Below are 18,474 nucleotides of genomic sequence, written 5' to 3'. Positions count from 1 at the left end.
GTAGTGCTAAGGCATTTGACTGCTAACCAGAAGGTTGGCAGTTCAAACCCACAAGCCACTTCATGGAAGGAAGACTGGGCAATCGACTTCTGTAAAGATTTTCCACCTTGGGAACCCAAAGGGGGTTGCTATGAGTTGGAATCGACTCGATGGCTGTGAGTTTGGTTTGTTTTTTTTTGGTTAGTTCCTCTCTACTTCCTGAGATGCATATTCTCTTCCCTAGAGGCCAGCCTCTCCCAGAGCCTGGGGTGCACATGTGCTGCCCACTTTGAAGGAACCTTGTTGACAGAGTGGCCTTGGGTGTGGTCTCTTGCATCAGATGCTTTGGTAGGTGGGGCAGGGCTAAAGGTTGCTGCCCACTGCCCAGAGGAAGGTGGGTACCCAGCGACATATCAGCTGGATACTCAGCGACATATCAGCTGCATACTAGCTAGACTTACTTAACTTCTCTTTTAGGCTCATTAACCTTGAAAGGGAATAATAGTATCTTCCTTGGAAATTTATTTTAAAGGAAAAAATATATAAATACTTAGCTCGTACTTAGGCACATGGATAACATTTGATACAGTAAAACCTGCAGAAGCCAGAACCCACGTAAGGAGGAAACCAGACAGAGAAGGAAAACTCAAAACTAAAATGAGGTAGGACTCTTAATAGAGAGCACTAGTAAGTACCTTGTCAAAGGCAGAAATTTACAAGGGTCAGAAATACAAGGTAGTCCCATCGAGTTCCAGCTCTCAGAGGTTCCACTATATTTGGTTCTCAGTAATTTTCAAAGTCAGAATTTGAACCCAAAATACTGCTCTTCTCTTTGAGCTGGCTTGGTTTATATGACCATTCAGTGGCCCTGCCTCAGGTATTGAACCAAATGTGACAAACAGATCCAGACCCTACTTACCAATTAAAACCGTAGACTCTAAAGAGAAGGATGACACATCCAGGTGGAGAAGCATTGGGGCACTGGAAATTCAGCAGCACATGGAATGGTGATTTGATTTCATTCTCAGATTTATTAAGTATTTACATGGGTAATGAGCCTCATCTAGCAGTGTGAGGGAGAGGAGGTGTGCTCCTGTGAAAACCAGTTGCCATTGAGTTGAGTCAGACTAATGGTGACCTCATGTGTGTCAGAGTAAAATTGTGCTCCATGGGGTTTTCAATGGCAGAAATTCTCAAAATAGATCACAAGACCTTTGTTTCCAGGCACCTCTGGGTAGACTGGACCCTCCAACCTTTCAGTTAATATCCAAGCATGTTAATTGTTGGAACCACCCAAGGACTCCTGTGAGAAGGGTTTAACTGGCAAGGTGGAACCTTTAACCATTTATACCAAGGCCTTTATCATTCTCTACCATTTGGAGGGCTTCCAGGAAGAGGAGATAAGATGCTCTGAATGTGGGGAACACTGCTGCTCAGGGGTAGGAGAGTGTGGCAGGGTGAGAGATAACATCAGAATCTAAAGTTGTGACCTGAAAGTGGACACTTAGGAAAATGAGCCTTAGATTTGGCTTAGCATAAAGAGCTTGAGGTGGTAAGGTCTGTCTTCTTAAAAGGGCTGATACGGTGGCAGTCAAAATCTTTGAGAGCATATCTACCTCCTACCCCAACTCCAACCTCTTCCTGAGGTATTACAGTTTACAAACCATGTCCTCTAGATAACTTTCATATGATCCCCACTTAACCCTGACGAGACAGACAGAACCGTCATTGTTCCTTTAAAGGTGAACACACTGATGTTCTTCCTTTTTGGAAGAACATCAGTGTGCTCACCTTTAAAGGTGAAGACAGCTACCTGGCCAACTGACTGGAAGAGATCCATATTTATACCCATTCCAAAGAAAGGTGATCCCCAGAATGTGTAAATTATTAAACAATATCATTAATATTGCACGCAAGTAAAATCTTACTGAAGATAATTAAAAAATGGTTACAGCAGTATATTGACAGGGAACTGCCAGAAATGCAGGCTGGATTCAGAAGAGGATGTGGAATGAGGGATATCATTGCTGATGTCAGATGGATCTTAGCTCAAAGCAAAGAATACCAAAAAGGTGTTTACTTGTGTTTTATTGACTGTGCAAAAGCATCTGATTGTGTGGTCATAACAAATTATGGGTAACATTAACAAGAATGGGAATTCCAGAACACTTAATTGTACTCATGAGGAACTTGTACATAGACCAGGAGGTTGTCATTTGAACAGAACAAAGGGACACTGCATGGTTTAAAATCAAGAAGAGAGTGTGTCAGGGTTGTATCCTTTCACCATCCTTATTCAATCTGTATGCTAAGCAAATAATCTGAGCTGTTCTATATGAAGAAGAACATGGTATCAGGATTGGAGGAAGACTCATTAATAACCTGCATTATGCAGACGACACAATTTTGCTCGCTGAAAGTGAGGATGACTTGAAATACTTACTGATGAAGATTGAAGACTACAGTCTGCAGTATGGATTACACCTCAGTATAAAGGAAACAAAAATCCTCACAACAGCATCAATAAGCAGCATCATGATAAATGGAGAAAAGATTGAAGTTGTCAAAGACTTCATACTACTTGGTTCTACAATCAACACCAATGGAAGCAGCAGTCAGGATATCAGAGGTCATATGGCACTGGACAAATCTGCTGCAAAGGACCTCTTTCAAGTGCTGAAGAGCAAAAATGTTTCCTTGAAGACTAAGGTGCACCTGACACAAGCCATGGCATTTTCAATCTCCTCATACGCATGTGAAAGCTGGACAATGACTAAGGAAGACCAAAGAAGAGTAGATGCTTTTGAGTAATGGTGTTGACGAAGAATGCTGAAAGTACCATGGACTCCTAAAAGAACTAACAAATCTGGCCTGGAAGGAGTGCAGCTGGAATGTTCCTTGGAAGCGAGAATGCCTGAAATTCATCTTACCTACTTTGGTCATGTTGTAAGAAGGGACCATTCCCTGGAAAAGGATATCATGCTTGGCAAAGTGGAGGGACAAGGAAAAAGAGGAAGGCCTTCAATGAAATGTACTGACACAGTGGCTGCAACGATGGGCTCAGGTAAAACAAAGATCGTGGGGCTGGCATAGGACTAGGAAGTGTTTTATTCTCCTGTACGTGAGGTCGCTGTGAGTGGGAGATGACTTGACGATACCTAACAACAACAACAACAACACTACTGATGTTCTAAGGGGTTACTGATGGGACTGTACCTGAGTACACTGAGGTACACTGAGTTTTTGAGTATGTACTATATGCCAGGTCTTATTCTTTATGGTATAACTATAATTATACCATATCAACTCTCCTGCCAAGGACAGTGAAATTGGAGGTGAAGAGTTTGGCTCACCCCTGAAGCTAGGCAAGAGCTGCTGATGGCAGCATGTAAAGGACAGGCTGGTGCAAGGGAGGCTGTTGAGAGAGCCTACTTGTGCCTGTGGTTCACTGTCCACTCTCCTTCACCCCTTGCAGCTCACTGACTCATCCCCAATCTCAGAACATCTTATGAAGCTGATGTGGGTCAGCTCCACCTGTCAGATTAGAACAAGATTGAAGAGATTTGTTTTCAGTCTGCTCAATTTAAGATTAGCACATCTAGATCCTTCCTAAGAGCTCTGGTAGCATAGTGCCTAAGGCACTTGACTGCTAACCAGAAGGCTGGCAGTTCAAACCCACCAGCCACTCCTCGGAAGGAAGGTTGGGCAATCTACTTCTGTAGTGATACTGCCTCGGCAACCCAAGGAGGGGTCGCTATGAGTCAGGTCTGACTTGATGGCACATAACAACAGCAACAACAACAGATCCTTCCTATTTTTATGGAATATTAGCTATATGGAAGGTGATGAACATGTAGATGTCGGTATTAGAATATGGGTGAGCAAGTAAAAAGGAAAGATGATTTGCTGTATGTTTAAAAATTCTAGAATGTTAGAACCATTGAGGACCTTCAGACTGTCTCATCCAATGCCCCTCTTTAAAGGTTGAGAAGCAGAGGTGGATGATTAACCCACAGACACACAGCATGTGAGAGATGTAACCCAGGCTGCAAACTGGCTCTACTAACTTCTAGCCCATTGCCTTTTCCAGTTCCCACAACCATTTCCCGCTTATTAGTGGAAATTTGGTCAAGGGAAATAGTCACTTCTTGATCCTTGAAACCCCTGTAATCCAAATATGAGATCTTGCAATTAACCTAGGATTTCATGAGACCTTTTGCAATAGAGAGCTCCCAGCAACTGTGCTTGATTAATTTGAGCATTACTTCTTTTTCTACAACTCTCTCTTAGTAGATATGTTGATCACCCTGAAATGCTGAGACCTGCAGTTGGAGGGAGGGAGAGAAATAGCAGTGGAAGCATCTGGTTTACAACTTCCAGTTTACAACCAAGACTACATTTTGGTTTTTCCAAAAGCATTCCTATTTCTCAGTTCATTTGATCCTCATTTATACAACTTTGGGGTAAAAGGGGTAGATGGTTTTATGTTCACTATGATTATGGACCTTTCAGGTGCTTTCTGAATTCTAACTCCAACTCCTCTTCCATCCTCCCTACCCCATGTTACCTTCTTAGCAAGCCTTAACTGATGTGATGGGATGGGATTAACTTATTTTATGGGGCCTGAGAACTACTGGACTCTGAAGTGTCAGTGTTTTTGCATGGGGAGTAGGGGGAGGGTTTCAGTTTCAAGAACTGAAAGGTAGCAATTACTAACTTTCTATCAAGAAGAATGGTAGGTTAGGGAAATAAGAATTCTCCAGAGGTCCCTGGGCTAATAACATAAACTGGCCAAAGAGCTTGGAGTGCTGGATGGAGGGCAGCTGCATTGCTGACAGTGCAGCCTCTAGCAAGTCACTTTGTGTCCTGACACTCAAATTTCTTTTCGAGTAAATTAGGTGTAATAAAGTGTGAGAATTCAGCTCATTTCCAAAAGTCTTTATTGAGTATTTATTTATTTTATACCCAACAATTATATCAAGCCCTGTTGGGAATAGAGAGCTGTGTAAAGATTATTTCTAGTATCTAGGGACTCAGAATATAATGCCAGGTTTTATCAACACTCTGAGGAGAGTCCCACATTTCTGTCAGTATGAATGTTATTAGTTGTCATTGAGTTGGTTTCAATTCATAATGATCCCAGGTGACAATAGAATGGGCCCATATAATTTTCTTGGCTGCACTCATGGGAGCAGATCACCAGGTCTTTTCTTCCACGAAGCTGCCAGATGGGTTTGATCCACTGACCTTTCAGTTAGGAGTCCAGTAATCAACCATTGCATGACAATGGCAGCTTTGTTGGTTTAGGTCCTGTCAAGCCAGCTCCAACTCCTAGTGACCCTTTGTACAACAGAATGAAACACTGCCCAGTCATGCACCATCCTTACAATCCTTGCTATATCTGAGCTCATCTTTGCAGCCACAGGGTTACTCCATCTTGTTGAGGGTCTTCCCCTTTTTTGCTGACCCTCCACTTTACCAAGCATGATATCCTTCTCTAGAGAATGGTCCTTTCTGACAACATGACGAAAGTAGGTAAGACAAAGTCTGGCTATTCTCACTTGCAAAGAGAATTCCAGCTGTGCTTTCTCCAGGACAGAATTGTTCATTCTTCTGGCAGTCCATGGCACTTTCATCATTCTTCGCCAACACCGCAACTCAAAAATATCAACTCTACTTTGGTCTTCCTTATTTGTTGTCCAGCTTTCATATGCATATGCTGTTGTTGTTAGGTGCTGTCGAGTCATTTCTGACTCATAGCAGCCTTATGTACAACAGAATGAAACACTGCCTGGTCCTGTGCCAGCCTCACAATCACTGCTATACCTGAGCCCATCGTTGCAGTCACTGTGTCAATCCATTTCATTGAGGGCCTTCCCCTTGTTTATTGACCCTCAACTTTACCAAGCATGATGTCCTTCTCCAGGAAATGGTCCCTTCTGACAACATGACCAAAGTAGGTGAGATGAAGTCTGGCCATTTTTGCTTCCAAGGAGCATTCCTGCTGCACTTCCTCTAGGACAGATCTGTTAGTTCTTTTAGCAGTCCATGGTACTTTCAGCATTCTTTGCCAGCACCACTACTCAACTCTTCTTTGGTCTTCCTTATTCATTGTCCATCTCTTACATGTATATGAGGTGACTGAAAATACCATGGCTTAGCTTAGGCACACCTTAGTTTTCAAGGAGACATCATTGCTTTTCATCACTTGAAGAGGTCTTTTTTGCAGCAGATTTGCCCAATGCAATACCTCTTCCGATGTCCTGACTGCTGCTTCCGTTGGAACTGATTGTAGAACCAAGTAATATGAAGTCTTTGACAACTTCAGTCTTTTCTCCAATTATCATGATGCTGCTTGTTGGTCCTGTTGTGAGGATTATTGTGTTCTTTATATTGAGGTGTAATACATACTGCAGACTGTAGTCTTCAGTCTTCATTAGTAAGTGCTTCAAGTCATCCTCACTTCCAGCAAGCAAAGATGTGTGGTCAGCGTATCGCAGATTGTTAATGAGCCTTCCTCCAATCCTAATGCTGTGTTCTTCTTCATATAGCCCAGGTTCTCAGATTATTTGCTCAGCATACAGATTGAATAAATACATTGAAAGGATACAACCCTGTTACGCTCCCTTCCTGATTTTAAACTATGCAGCATCCCCTTGTTCTGTTCTAACTGCAGCCTCCTGGTCTATGTACAGGTTTCTCATGAATACAATTAAGTGTCTGTAATTCCCATTCTTCTCAATGTTAACAATGTTAACATGATTTGTTATGATCCACACAGTCAAATACTTTTGCATAGTCAATAAAATGCAAGTAAACATCTTTCTGGTATTCTCTGCTTTCAGCCAAGATCCATCTGACATCAGCAATGATATCCTTCATTCCACATCTTCTTCTGAATCCAGCTTATGTTTCTGGCAGTTCCCTGTCAATATACTGCAGCAACCGTTTTCTAATTATCTTCATCAAGATTTTACTTACATGTGACATTAATGATATTGTTTGATAATTTACACATTCTGTGGGACCACCTTTCTTTGGATGGGTACAAATATGGATTTCTTCCATATTTCCATTCAGTTGGCCAGGTAGCTCTCTTCTAAATCTCTTGGCATAGTCGAGTGAGTGACCCCAGCAGGGCATCCATTTGTTGAAACATCTCAATGGGTATTCTGTCAATTCCTGGAGCCTTGTTTTTTGCCACTTCCTTCAGTGCAGCTTTGACTTCTTCCTTCAGTACCATTGGTTCTTGATCATATGCCACCTCCTGAAATAGATGAACATTGACCAATTCTTTTTGGTACAGTGACTCTGTGTATCCCTTCCATCATCTTTTGATGTTTCCTGCAACCTTCACTATATTGCCCATAGGATCTTTCACTATTGCAACTTGAGGCTTAAATTTTTTCCTCAGTTCTTTCAGCTTGAGAAATGCTGAGCATGTTCTTCGCTTTTGGTTTTCCAACTCCAAGTCTTTGCACATTTCATTATAAAAATTGACTTTGTCTTCTCAAGCTACTTTTTGAAATCTTCTCTTCAGCTCTTTTATCCTGTAGATTTTTCCATTTGCTTTAGCTACTCTCCACTCAAGGGCAAGTTTCAGAGTTTCTTCTGACATCTATTTTGGTGTTTTCTTCCTTTCTTGTCTTTTTAATGACCTTTTGCTTTCTTCATGGAAGATGTTCATGATGTCATCCCACAATTCCTCTTGTTTTCTATCATTGCTGTTCAATACATCAAATCTATTCTTTAGATGGCCTTCAATTCAGGAGGGGTATAATCAAGGTTATATTTTGGCTGTTGTGGACTTGTTTTAAATGTGTTCAGCTTCAAATGGAACTAGCATGTGAATACTTGATGATCTGTTCCACAGTCAGCTCCTGGCCTTTTTGGCTGAGTATACTGAGCTTCTCCATCACCTCTTGCCACAGATGTAGTCAATCTCATTCCTGTGTACTCAGTCTGGCGAAGTCTATATGTATAGCCACTGTTTGTGTTGTTGAAAAAGGGTATTTGTAGTGAATAAGTCATTGATCTAGCAAAATTCTTATCATGTAACCTCCAGCGTTATTTTTATCACCAACGGCATATTTTCCGACTACTGGTATTCTTCTTTGTTTCCAACTTTTGCTTTCTAATCACCAATGATAATTAACACATCTTGATTGCATATTCAGTCAATTTCAGACTGCAGAAGTTGGTAAAAATCTTCAATTTCCTCATCTTTGGCTTTGGTGGTTGGTGCATAAATTTCAATAATAGTTGTATTAACTGATCTTCCTTGTAGATGTATAGATATTGTCCTGTCACTTACAGCATTGTACTTCAGGATAGATCTTGAACCATTCTTTGTGGTGATGAATGCCATGCCATTCCTCTTCAACTCACCATTTTCGGCATAGTAGATCATATGGTTGCCGAATTCAAAATGGCCCAAATGAGTCCATATCAGCTCACTAATGCCTAAGATATCGATCTTTGTGCATTCCATTTCATTTTTGACAACTTCCAATTTTCCTATATTCATACTTTGTATATTCTACATTCTGTTTATTAATTAATATTTGCAGCTATTCTCATCTTGAGACGTGCCACATCAGTAAATGGAGGTCCTGAAAGCTTTACTCTATCTTCATCACTAAGGTTGGCTCTACTCTGAAGAGGCAGGTCTTCCCCAGTTGTATTTTGAGTGCCTTCCAACCTGCGGGCTCATCTTCCCCTCATGTATATGAGGCTATTGAAAATCCTGTGGTTTGGGTTAGGCATAGTTTAGTTTTCAAGGAGACATCTTTGCTCTTTAGCACTTGAAAGAGGTCTTTTGCAGCAGATTTGCCCAGTGAAATAGGACATCTGATTTCTCAACTGCTGCTTCCATTGGTGTTGATTGTGGATTTTTGACAACTTCAATCTTCTCTCCATTTTATCATGATGCTGCTTATTGGTCCATTTATGAGGATTTTTGTTTTCTTTATGTTGAGTTGTAATCCGTACTGCAGACTATAGTCTTTAATCTTCATCAGTCTTGCTTTATATCTTCTTCACTTTCAGCAGGCAGGGTTGTGTCATCTGCATATTGCAGGTTGTTAATGAGTTTTACTCCAATCCTGATGTCGTGTTCTTCATATAGTCCAGCTTCTTGGATTATTTGCTCAGCATACAGATTTAATAAGTGAGATGAAAGATACAACCCTGGCACACATCCTTACTGATTTTATACCATGCAGTATTTCCTTGTTCTATTTGAAGTACATCCTCCTGGTTTATGTAGTCTCCTCAATAAGTGTTCTGGAATTCCCGTTCTTCTCTGTTATTAATAATTTTTTTATGATCTACAAAATCCAATGCTTTTGCACAGTCAACAAAACACAAATAATCATTTTCCTGGTATTCTTTTCTGGTATTCTTTTCAACCAGGATCCATCTGATATCAATAATGATTTCCCTCGTTCCATGTTCTCTTCTGAATCCAGCTTGCATTTCTGTCTGTTCCCTGTCAATATATTGCTGCAACTGTTTTTTTAATTATCTTCATTAAGATTTTACTTGCATGTGATATTAATGATGTTGTTTGATAATTTCCACATTCTGTGATATCACCTTTCTTTTCAATAAGCGCAAATATAGATCTCTTCCAGTTACTTGGCTAGGTAGCTGTCTTCCAGATTTCTTGGCATAGACAAGTAAATGCCTCAAATGCTACATCCATTTGTTGAAACATTTCAAGGATATTCCATCATTATTGGATCCTTTTTTTTCACCAATTCCTTCAGTACAGCTTCAATTTCTTCCTTCAGTACCATTGGTTCTTGATCATATTCCACCTCCTAAAATAGATGAACATCAACCAGTTCTTTTTTGTACAGTGACTGTATTCCTTCCATCTTCTTCTGATGCTTCCTGCATCAGTCAATATTTTGCCCATAAATCTTTCAATATTGCAACTTGTGGCATGAATATTTTCTTCATGTCTTTCAGCTTGAGAAATGCCAACTGTGTTCTTCCCTTTTGGTTTTATAACTCTAGGTCTTTGCACATTTCAATATAATAATTGACTGTCTTCTGGAGCTGTTGTTTTCTATATTCTGTTCACCTCTTTTATCGTGTCATTTCTTGCATTTGCTTTAGCTACTCTCCATTCGAGAGCAAAGTTTAGAGTCTCGTCGGACATCCTTTTTGCTCTTTTCTTCCTTTCCTGTCTTTTTAAAGAACTTTTGCTTTCTTCGTGTATGATATTCTTGATGTCATCCCACAATTCATCTGGTTTTCAGTCATTAGTGTTCAGTGCATCAAATCTATTCTTAAAACAGTCTGCAAGTTCAGATGGGATGTAATCAAGGTCATATTTTAACTCTTATGGACTTATTTCAATTTTCTTCATCTTCCTTGAACTTGCATATGAACATTTGATTGTTGCACAGTCAGCTCTTGGCCTTGTTTAGGCTGAAGATACTGAATTTCTTCATCATGTCTTTCCACAGATGTAGTCAATTTGATTCCTGTGTATTCCATCTGGTGAGGTGCATGTAGGTAGCCGCCATTCATAGTGTTGAAAAAGGTATTTGTAATGACTAAGTCGTTGGTCTTGGAAAATTCTATTATGCTATCTCTGGCACCATTTCTATTAGCAAGGCCATATTTTTCCAACTATCACTGATTCTTTGTTTCCAATTTTTATATTTCAATCACAAGTAATAATCAATACATCTTGATTGCATGTTCAGTCAATTTCAGACTGCAGAAGTTGGTAAAAATCTTCAATTTGCTCATCTTTGGGTTTGGTGGTTGTTGTGTAAATTTGAATAATAGTAGTAGTAACTGGTCTTCCTTGTAGGTGTATGAATATTATCCTATCACTGACAGCATTGGACTTCAGGATGGATCTTGAAACATTTTTGTGACAATGAATGCCACACCATTCCTCTTCAATTTGTCATTCCTGGCAGAGAGATTATATGGTTGTCTTATTCAAAATGACCCAAACCAGTCTGTTTCAGCTCACTAATGCCTAGGATATTGATGTTTATGAGTTCCATTTCATTTTTGACAACTTCCAGTTTTTCTGCATTCCATATTACAGTTATTAATAGATACTTGCAGCTGTTTTTTCCCATTTTGAGTTGTGCCCCATCAGCAAATGGAAGTCCCAAAAACTTTATTCCATCCTTGTCATTAAAATTGACTCTACTTTGAGGAGGAGGCAGCTTTTCCCCAGTTGTATTTTCAGTGCCTTTCAATTTGAGGGCTCATCTTCTGGCTTTATTACAGACAGTGTTTCAGGGCTATTCTAAAGTTTTCCAGTAACATATCAGACATGTTTCACTGCTAGTCATAAGGTTTTCACTGGCCAATTTTTTGAGAAGTGGACGGTCTCTTCCTTCTTCTGTTAGTCTGGAAGCTCCACTGAAACCTGTCCTCCATGGGTGAAATACTGGTGACATAGCCTCCAGCCTGACAACAACACACAAGCTACCACAATACAACTATCTGACAGATGAGTAGAGGGCAGCTTTGTTGTTGTTGTTAGGTGCTGTTGAGTTGTCTCTGACTCATAACGATCCTATGTACAGCAGAACGAAACACTGCCTGGTCTGGTGCCAGCCCCATGATCCTTGCTATATCTTAGCCCATCGTTGTAGCCAAAGGGCAGCTTTTGTTGTTGTTATGTTGTTGTTATGTGCTGTCAAGTCAGACCCAACTCATAGTGACCCCTCCTTGGGTTTCCGAGGCAGTATCACTATGGAAGTAGATTGCCCCATCTTCCTTCCGAGGAGTGGCTGGTGGGTTTGAACCGCCAGCCTTCTGGTTAGCAGTCAAGTGCCTTAGGCACTATGCTACCAGAGCTCCTAAGGGCCACTTTAGTGGTTCTTAAATGGCAGAGGAAAGCCTGGGGACAGGGTGAATAGTTTAAAAAAGTTATCAAGCTGCTTCTGCTAGTCTCACATACCACATGCATGGACAGTGAGAAATCAGAATCATAGGTGTGGGAGGGTTCCAGAGACAGAGGATCAAGGTAACCTAAGTCAGCTGAGGGAGTCTCTGGGTGTTGCCAACAGTTAATGTACTTGACTCCTAACTTACAGGTTGGCAGTTTGAGTTCCCCCAGAGGCACAGGGAAGAATGGCCTGGTAATTGACGTCTGAAAAATCAGCCATTGAAAACCCTCTTGAGCACAGTTCTACTCTAACACACATGGGGTCACCATAAGTCAGAATCGACTCAATGGCAACTTGTTTTTAAGGTTAGATAATAAGTACCATGACAAGGACTAGGCCCAGAGAGTGCTCTGGGAGTGTGATCAGTGGGATAGGAGATGACAATAATGAAAAACAAAAAGGTAAAGGCATGATAGATTTGACAGGAGGATGTAGGCCTTGAAAGGATTAGATTTGTGAGTCTACTCCTGCTCTAACATTCTCTGTCTCTGGCATAGCAGAAGGAAGGACAGGGTTGACTTAGGAAGATTTACGAGTCAAGTCTTCTCTATTCCCAGCTAAAAGGCTTTGGGCAAGTTACTGAATCTCTTTGAGCCTGAGTGTTGTTATCTGTAAAATGAGAGGGCAAACTCTTACATGTCTGATAAGAAAAAGATTGTGAGCCCCAAATACATTTAAATTATGGAAAATGACTTTGCAGACTATGTTGTATCAGGTGGACCAGATGTTCATGGGGAATCATGTACAGAGCTTCTGTGGTCTTCCTAGTTGGTTAGATCTGAGCTCTATTCCTGTGAATCCACGTCATCACTCTTTTGTGACTTTGAGAAAGTTACTTAATCTTTCCTTTCCTCATCACCAAGATAGGAGTACTAAGAATGTTATTTATGGCTTGTTTGCTTTCTTAAGGTCTATGCCCCATAATTCAGTGTAAGCTACATGATTAAAAAAAAAGGAAAACAACCACCCTGTCAGTCTTGTTGACTTTTGTCATCACAGCTCCTACAAAGGTGTCTGGAACACAGATGGTGTTCAGTAAACAATGTCTGGCTGGTTGAAAATGAATGAATGAATGAATGAAGTGTCCTTGGAGTTCTCAGGGATGGGAAATAGTACAAATGGTTAATGTTCTTGGCTGGTAACCTAAAGGTTGGTGGTTCTAATCCACCCAGAGGCACCTGGGAAGAATGGCCTGGTGATCTATTTACAAAAAAGCAGCCATTGGAAACCCTTGGAGCACACTTCTATTCTGACACACTTGCAGTCACCATGGGTAGTTCTGCTCAATAGCAACTATTTTTTTTTTTTTTTTTTTAAAAAAAAGAAAAACTTAGCAAGATCTGTGTTAGAATGATAGGATTAACATTTCTCAGATCACCCTTTTGGGACCTCATGTTTTTCTCCCTGTTTTGTAGGACTCGGGTCAAGCTGGAAAGCCTGGAAGATGCCTACATTCTGCGAGGAGATGATGACTCCCTCTCTGACAAGCATGGCTGCCCAGCTTATGTAAGCCCAGAGATCTTGAACACCAGTGGCAGCTACTCGGGCAAAGCAGCCGATGTGTGGAGCCTGGGAGTGATGCTGTATACAATGTTGGTAGGGCGGTACCCTTTCCATGACATTGAGCCCAGTTCCCTTTTCAGCAAGATCCGTCGTGGCCAGTTCAACATTCCAGAGACTCTGTCACCCAAGGCCAAGTGCCTTATCCGAAGCATTCTGCGGCGGGAGCCCTCTGAGCGGCTGACCTCCCAGGAAATTCTGGACCATCCTTGGTTTTCTACAGATTTTAGCGTCTCGAATTCAGGATATGGTGCTAAGGAAGTATCTGATCAGCTGGTGCCGGATGTCAACATGGAAGAGAACTTGGACCCTTTCTTTAACTGAGCTCCTGCCCCACAGAGACTAGGTATTTTGCAGGTACCAGGAGTGAGAGGGTATCGGGAAGGAGTTCTTCCAGGGGACATAACATTGCCCGCTTGGTAGCAAGAAAGACACTCACACTCAAAAGTTTCTTGGTTCAAAGATGGAAATCCTTCAAGGAGCTGACTAAACATGTAGCATGGGGGCAAGAGACATAGGGTGGGGTTGGACTCTGTGGTCATGTCTGATGGGTGGGATTAAAGCAACCATGAGCACCCTGGAGCTTCTCTTTCCCGACGGAGCCGAGGAGACCACCCTTGCCAGTTGGGCCACTTCTGCCTACCCTACTTTTTGTTTTGTTCAAAAGTATTTGCAGATCCTGACAGAACCGAAACTCTGCCTCAAACACTCATCTTGGCATCGCACTGTTAGCATTTAACTTCTTGTCGTGATTCAGGGCAGGTATAATTGGCCGAGGATTTTTTTTCTTCTTCTTCTTCTTTTGAAAACAAGCCAACCACCTATCTTATCATTAATGGGATTCACTTAAGATAATTCGGTGCACACAGACTGACACGCAACCTGGGTGCTAAACCAAAAGAAAACAAAAAGTCCAGTTTGTGTCTCTTAATTGCTCTCTTCCAATCATTCTTCTGAATAAACTATTTAATATCCTGGTCAGGAAATAGCATGTTAATGCTTTGCTCCCTGAAGGGGAAAAATCTGTCCTTTAACAAGCTATTCTGTTTTGTGTCAATTGGTTTGTGGCAGGAAGCTATTAGAAGCCAAACTTCCAGATGCATTGCTGCTATCGTAGTTTAAAGTGGAGGGGAAAAAAGGGGGGAAGAAAGGAAAAGAGAAATTCAATTCATTTTTTTTTCCTCTGTCTCTTGAATGATGAGGATTTGAATTATAGGCATTCCTCTTTACTGAGATGATAACAGTGACCTAAGATAGCAGGATGCTCTTGGAGTCTTAAGCTTTTACAACACTCTGATCTCAACTAAACATTTTGTCTTTGTTTTATTGGAAACTAGTGAAATAAAGCAGGTTGTCCCACATAAAATACAGGGCAGCTATTTAGTTTTCTTTATGAAGAATGATCCTTTTAGCTTAGAAGGCCCTCTGGTTTGGAATAAATCCTCAATAGAGAGAGTGGTAAGGATAATAAGCTGAAAGCTAGGATGATATAAATAAAAACAGCTCTCTATCCCAATACGCACCTTTGTATTTTCAAGAACTCTTCTATTTATTAAGGAAAATGTCACATTGTGATGTATTAAGCCAGTACTTCAATTACGGGTTGACTTGGGATGACATGTTACATGCTGTAGTTAACATTTATTATTTTTTTTCTTGTTTGAGTATTTCTGTCCCTGAAATAACCTTTTATTTGGCTTTTCTAGATAGCTTTATTTGATTTTGAGTGGCAAATGTTTTTTATTACTGCTTTTCTATTGCTGTATGATACAGAAATCTTTTGGCATAAATATTTGTGTTCCCAGTACCTCAGTTGTTTGGATTTTACTGCCTGTATATGTTTTGTGAAATGGTCATGTTTTTGGGTAGGTAACACGTGGACTCTAGTATGTAAATGTTACTTGAATCTGTGCTTAATTCTAGTATGTGGCATGTATGTGCAGACCCTTGGATGCTTTATGCCTGCTCAGCAGGAGCCATGTTGTTAACGTTCCCAGGAGGGCGGCTTGACCGTTCATAATCAGGAGACAAGGCGGCCATGGATTTGCCCTTGATTCTATTTTGATAATGGAAGATATAAAGGAGAGAGGTTTTTGTTTTGTTTTGTTTTGTTTTGTTTTTTTTACATTCTGAAGATGGTGCTGTGTCAAGAAGGACCTTTTTTCTTCCCCATTTCCCTATTTTTTAAGTACCTTGTAGGAGGAAAGATTGGTGATATGCATGGTGGGAATCTATGGCCTCTGGTGCTTTGTCATGTATTTGGTTTAATGTTTTTGTCCTAATCTCTTCAATAAATAAAATTGTGCGTATTTAACTAAAATCCTGGGGTTTGGAAAAGTGATTATTTTCTGTCGACTATGGTTTGTACCCACCTCACCACAACCAACAACTCGTACATTCTCATAGGTATTTACTCTTTCAGGGTGAACCACTACTACAACTGATAAAAAATTAAGCTGCCTTTTATTATTTGCAAGTAGATGCTGGATGATTTAGATATAATATCTCACTGAATCAATCTTTTTAACAACCTGTTAGTGGCTGGCCGTTTGGAGCCTGACTCACGGTGACCCCATCCATGCACATGGAATAAAATGCTGCCTAGCCGTGTGCCATCCCCATGAGCAGTTGCAGATTACACCACTGTGATCCAGTGGGTTTTCACTGACTGACACTCAGAAGTAGATCGCCAGGCCTTTCTTCCTAGCCCATCTGAGTATGGAAGCTCCACTGAAACCTGTTCAGCATCCTAGCAACACACAAACCTCCATGATAGTTGGGTGGCAGCCATCTGTACCACGCATTAGGTACACTGGGAAGGAATTAAACCTGTGTCTTGCACAGGGAAAGTGAGAATTCTGTACCATTAAACCATCAATGCTTTATAAGAGGATCTAATTATGTTTCTTTTACAGATTAAGAAATAAGCCCAGGAAGGTTCACAACTTGCCCAAGGTTAGACATCCTGCAAGTGTTAGAGCCAGGTCTGAACCTCAAGTCTGTCCGATGCCAAAATTTGTTACTCTTTCTTCTAGTTAGAGCCTAGAAGTGCTCAGGGGGGAAAAAAAAGTGTACTAATATCTGTTTATCTGTTTTAGCCAGGCTTACTTAGAGTGAAAGGAGCCCTGGTGGCACAATGGCTTAAGTGCTTGGCGGCTAACCCAAAGTTCACTGGTTCAAACTTGCCAGCTGCTCCATGGGAGAAAGATGGCAGTCTAATTCAGTAAAGACTACAGCCTTGGAAATCCTGTGGGACAGTCCTCTGTTCTGTGGGGTTGCTATGAGTCAGAATTAAAGGCAGTGGGATCTAGACCTCAAATAAACCAGACTTACAAGAGTTCATCAGGAAGAACAACATCTGTACTTTCTGATTAGAAGGTTCCAAGGAGAAAACCACCCAATGCCTAGCAACTAGTCTTCACCCAGCAGCCTTTCTCTCCATCTTAGATCCACAGAATGTCAGACCTAGATGAGCTACACAGATGATCCTCCCCATTGTGCCCCTCACTTAAGTAAGTACAGCCCAGAAGGGCTCTATTGTAGTGATGAAACATTTAGTCAGCACCCTCTGCCAGTTTCAATGTCAAGGAGATAGATGAGGAAGCAGAAAAATGCAGTGTGCTGATTTGGGTGAACACAGGATTCAGTGAAAGCCCATAGGATAAACCTTATCCAGTCTAGAGCAGTCAGGTGTTCTGGGAGAGATGGGAGCTGAGTCAGAGTCCAAAAAGACAGATGGTTTAAGTAATGAACCAAGGGAAAGCAGAAGCACTCTAGGCAGAGGAAACTTGGTGTGAGAAGTATTTAAGACTCAGGTTAACAGAACTGGTGCCAACCTGTGACTGGATTTCATCAAAGTCCTTCCAAAAGAGTGGAACTTGTAGTAAAGAGATTTTATAGACTATTGGACTAGTCTTTTAAATTCACAGTGTTTACCATTCAAAGACATCACAGCTGAGCACCTGGCCCAGTATCTGGCCACCTGACGCAGTGCTCAGATCTCTGTAGGTAGGTGGTAGGTGCTCAGTAAATAGCTGTTAATTGATGTATAATTTATGCCAGGAGGACTGTATCATCTGCTGAGTTTCCTTCCAACCCCAGTTTTCTAAGATGCGCATCATTCAAAAACAGCCTTTGCAAGTATTAAAGCCTATCAGTGGCTTTTGCTGGGTTGCGTATAGACCGATCCAAATTCTTTGCTCTTTCACTGCCTGTGATTAAGCAAAAATGGGCTTGTTGCCTAATGAATGCCTGTTTGAATTGTGTTCTATCAAACCCTTGCATGTGTGGTTGCTGAGGAAAAGGAGTTGTTGGCACACATACTCTCAGCCTTTAAATAATGAGCTTCCACCTTGGTGGGAACCTAGAATCAGCAAATTCCCTCCTCCCTTAATGTTGAAAGGCTTAACCAATGGAAAGTCTCATTCTCTAATCCCTTTGGGGATTGCTACTTCATCTCCTTCCTACCCAGAATCTGGACCAGGGGCAGGGCAAGGACCTGGGCCATTGGGGGTGAGTGTAGAGGTGTGAGGAGGTAACAGCAGGCCTGGTTCTGAATGCTTACTCAGTTTCATATTAGCTGTGTGCAGGCAAATCACATAACTTTTGTAAGGACCAACGTTATTGTGTGGATAGACTTGAGTTAACCCACTGCCCTCAAGTTAATTTCAACTCATAAGTGACCTAATAAACCAAACCAAACTCACTGCCCCTGAGTTATATCCAACTCACAGCGACTCCTTCTTGGATTTCCGAGGCGATGTCACTGTGGAGATAGATTGTCCAACCTTCCTTCTGAGGGGTGGCTGGTGGGTCTGAACCACCAGCCTTCTGGTTAACAGTCTAATGCCTTAGGCACTGCACCACCAGAGCTCCCAAGTGACCTTACAGGACAGAATAAAACAGCCCCATGGGGTTTCCAAGGCTGTAAATCTTTATAGAAGCAGACTGCTATATCTTTGTCCTGCAGAGTGACTGGTGGGTTTAAACCACAAATCTTTTG

General features: G+C 41.3%; 1 protein-coding gene across 1 annotated transcript in view; it reads left to right on the top strand.

The window, feature by feature from the left end:
* The window catches only part of TRIB2 (tribbles pseudokinase 2), a 36,599-nt gene extending 22,803 nt beyond the window's left edge, over nucleotides 1-13,796 (top strand). The window contains exon 3 of the mRNA XM_007935075.2: nucleotides 13,328-13,796. Within this exon, the coding sequence (XP_007933266.1) occupies nucleotides 13,328-13,796 (469 nt within the window). The remainder of the gene's footprint in view (nucleotides 1-13,327) is intronic.
* The last annotated feature ends 4,678 nt before the right edge of the window (nucleotides 13,797-18,474 follow it).

Source organism: Orycteropus afer, unplaced genomic scaffold, assembly GCF_000298275.1.
Source record: "Orycteropus afer afer isolate SDZICR_OR568_19922 unplaced genomic scaffold, OryAfe1.0 scaffold00025, whole genome shotgun sequence".
Classification (NCBI taxonomy): domain Eukaryota; kingdom Metazoa; phylum Chordata; class Mammalia; order Tubulidentata; family Orycteropodidae; genus Orycteropus; species Orycteropus afer.
This window is presented reverse-complemented; position numbering and strand designations above follow the sequence as displayed.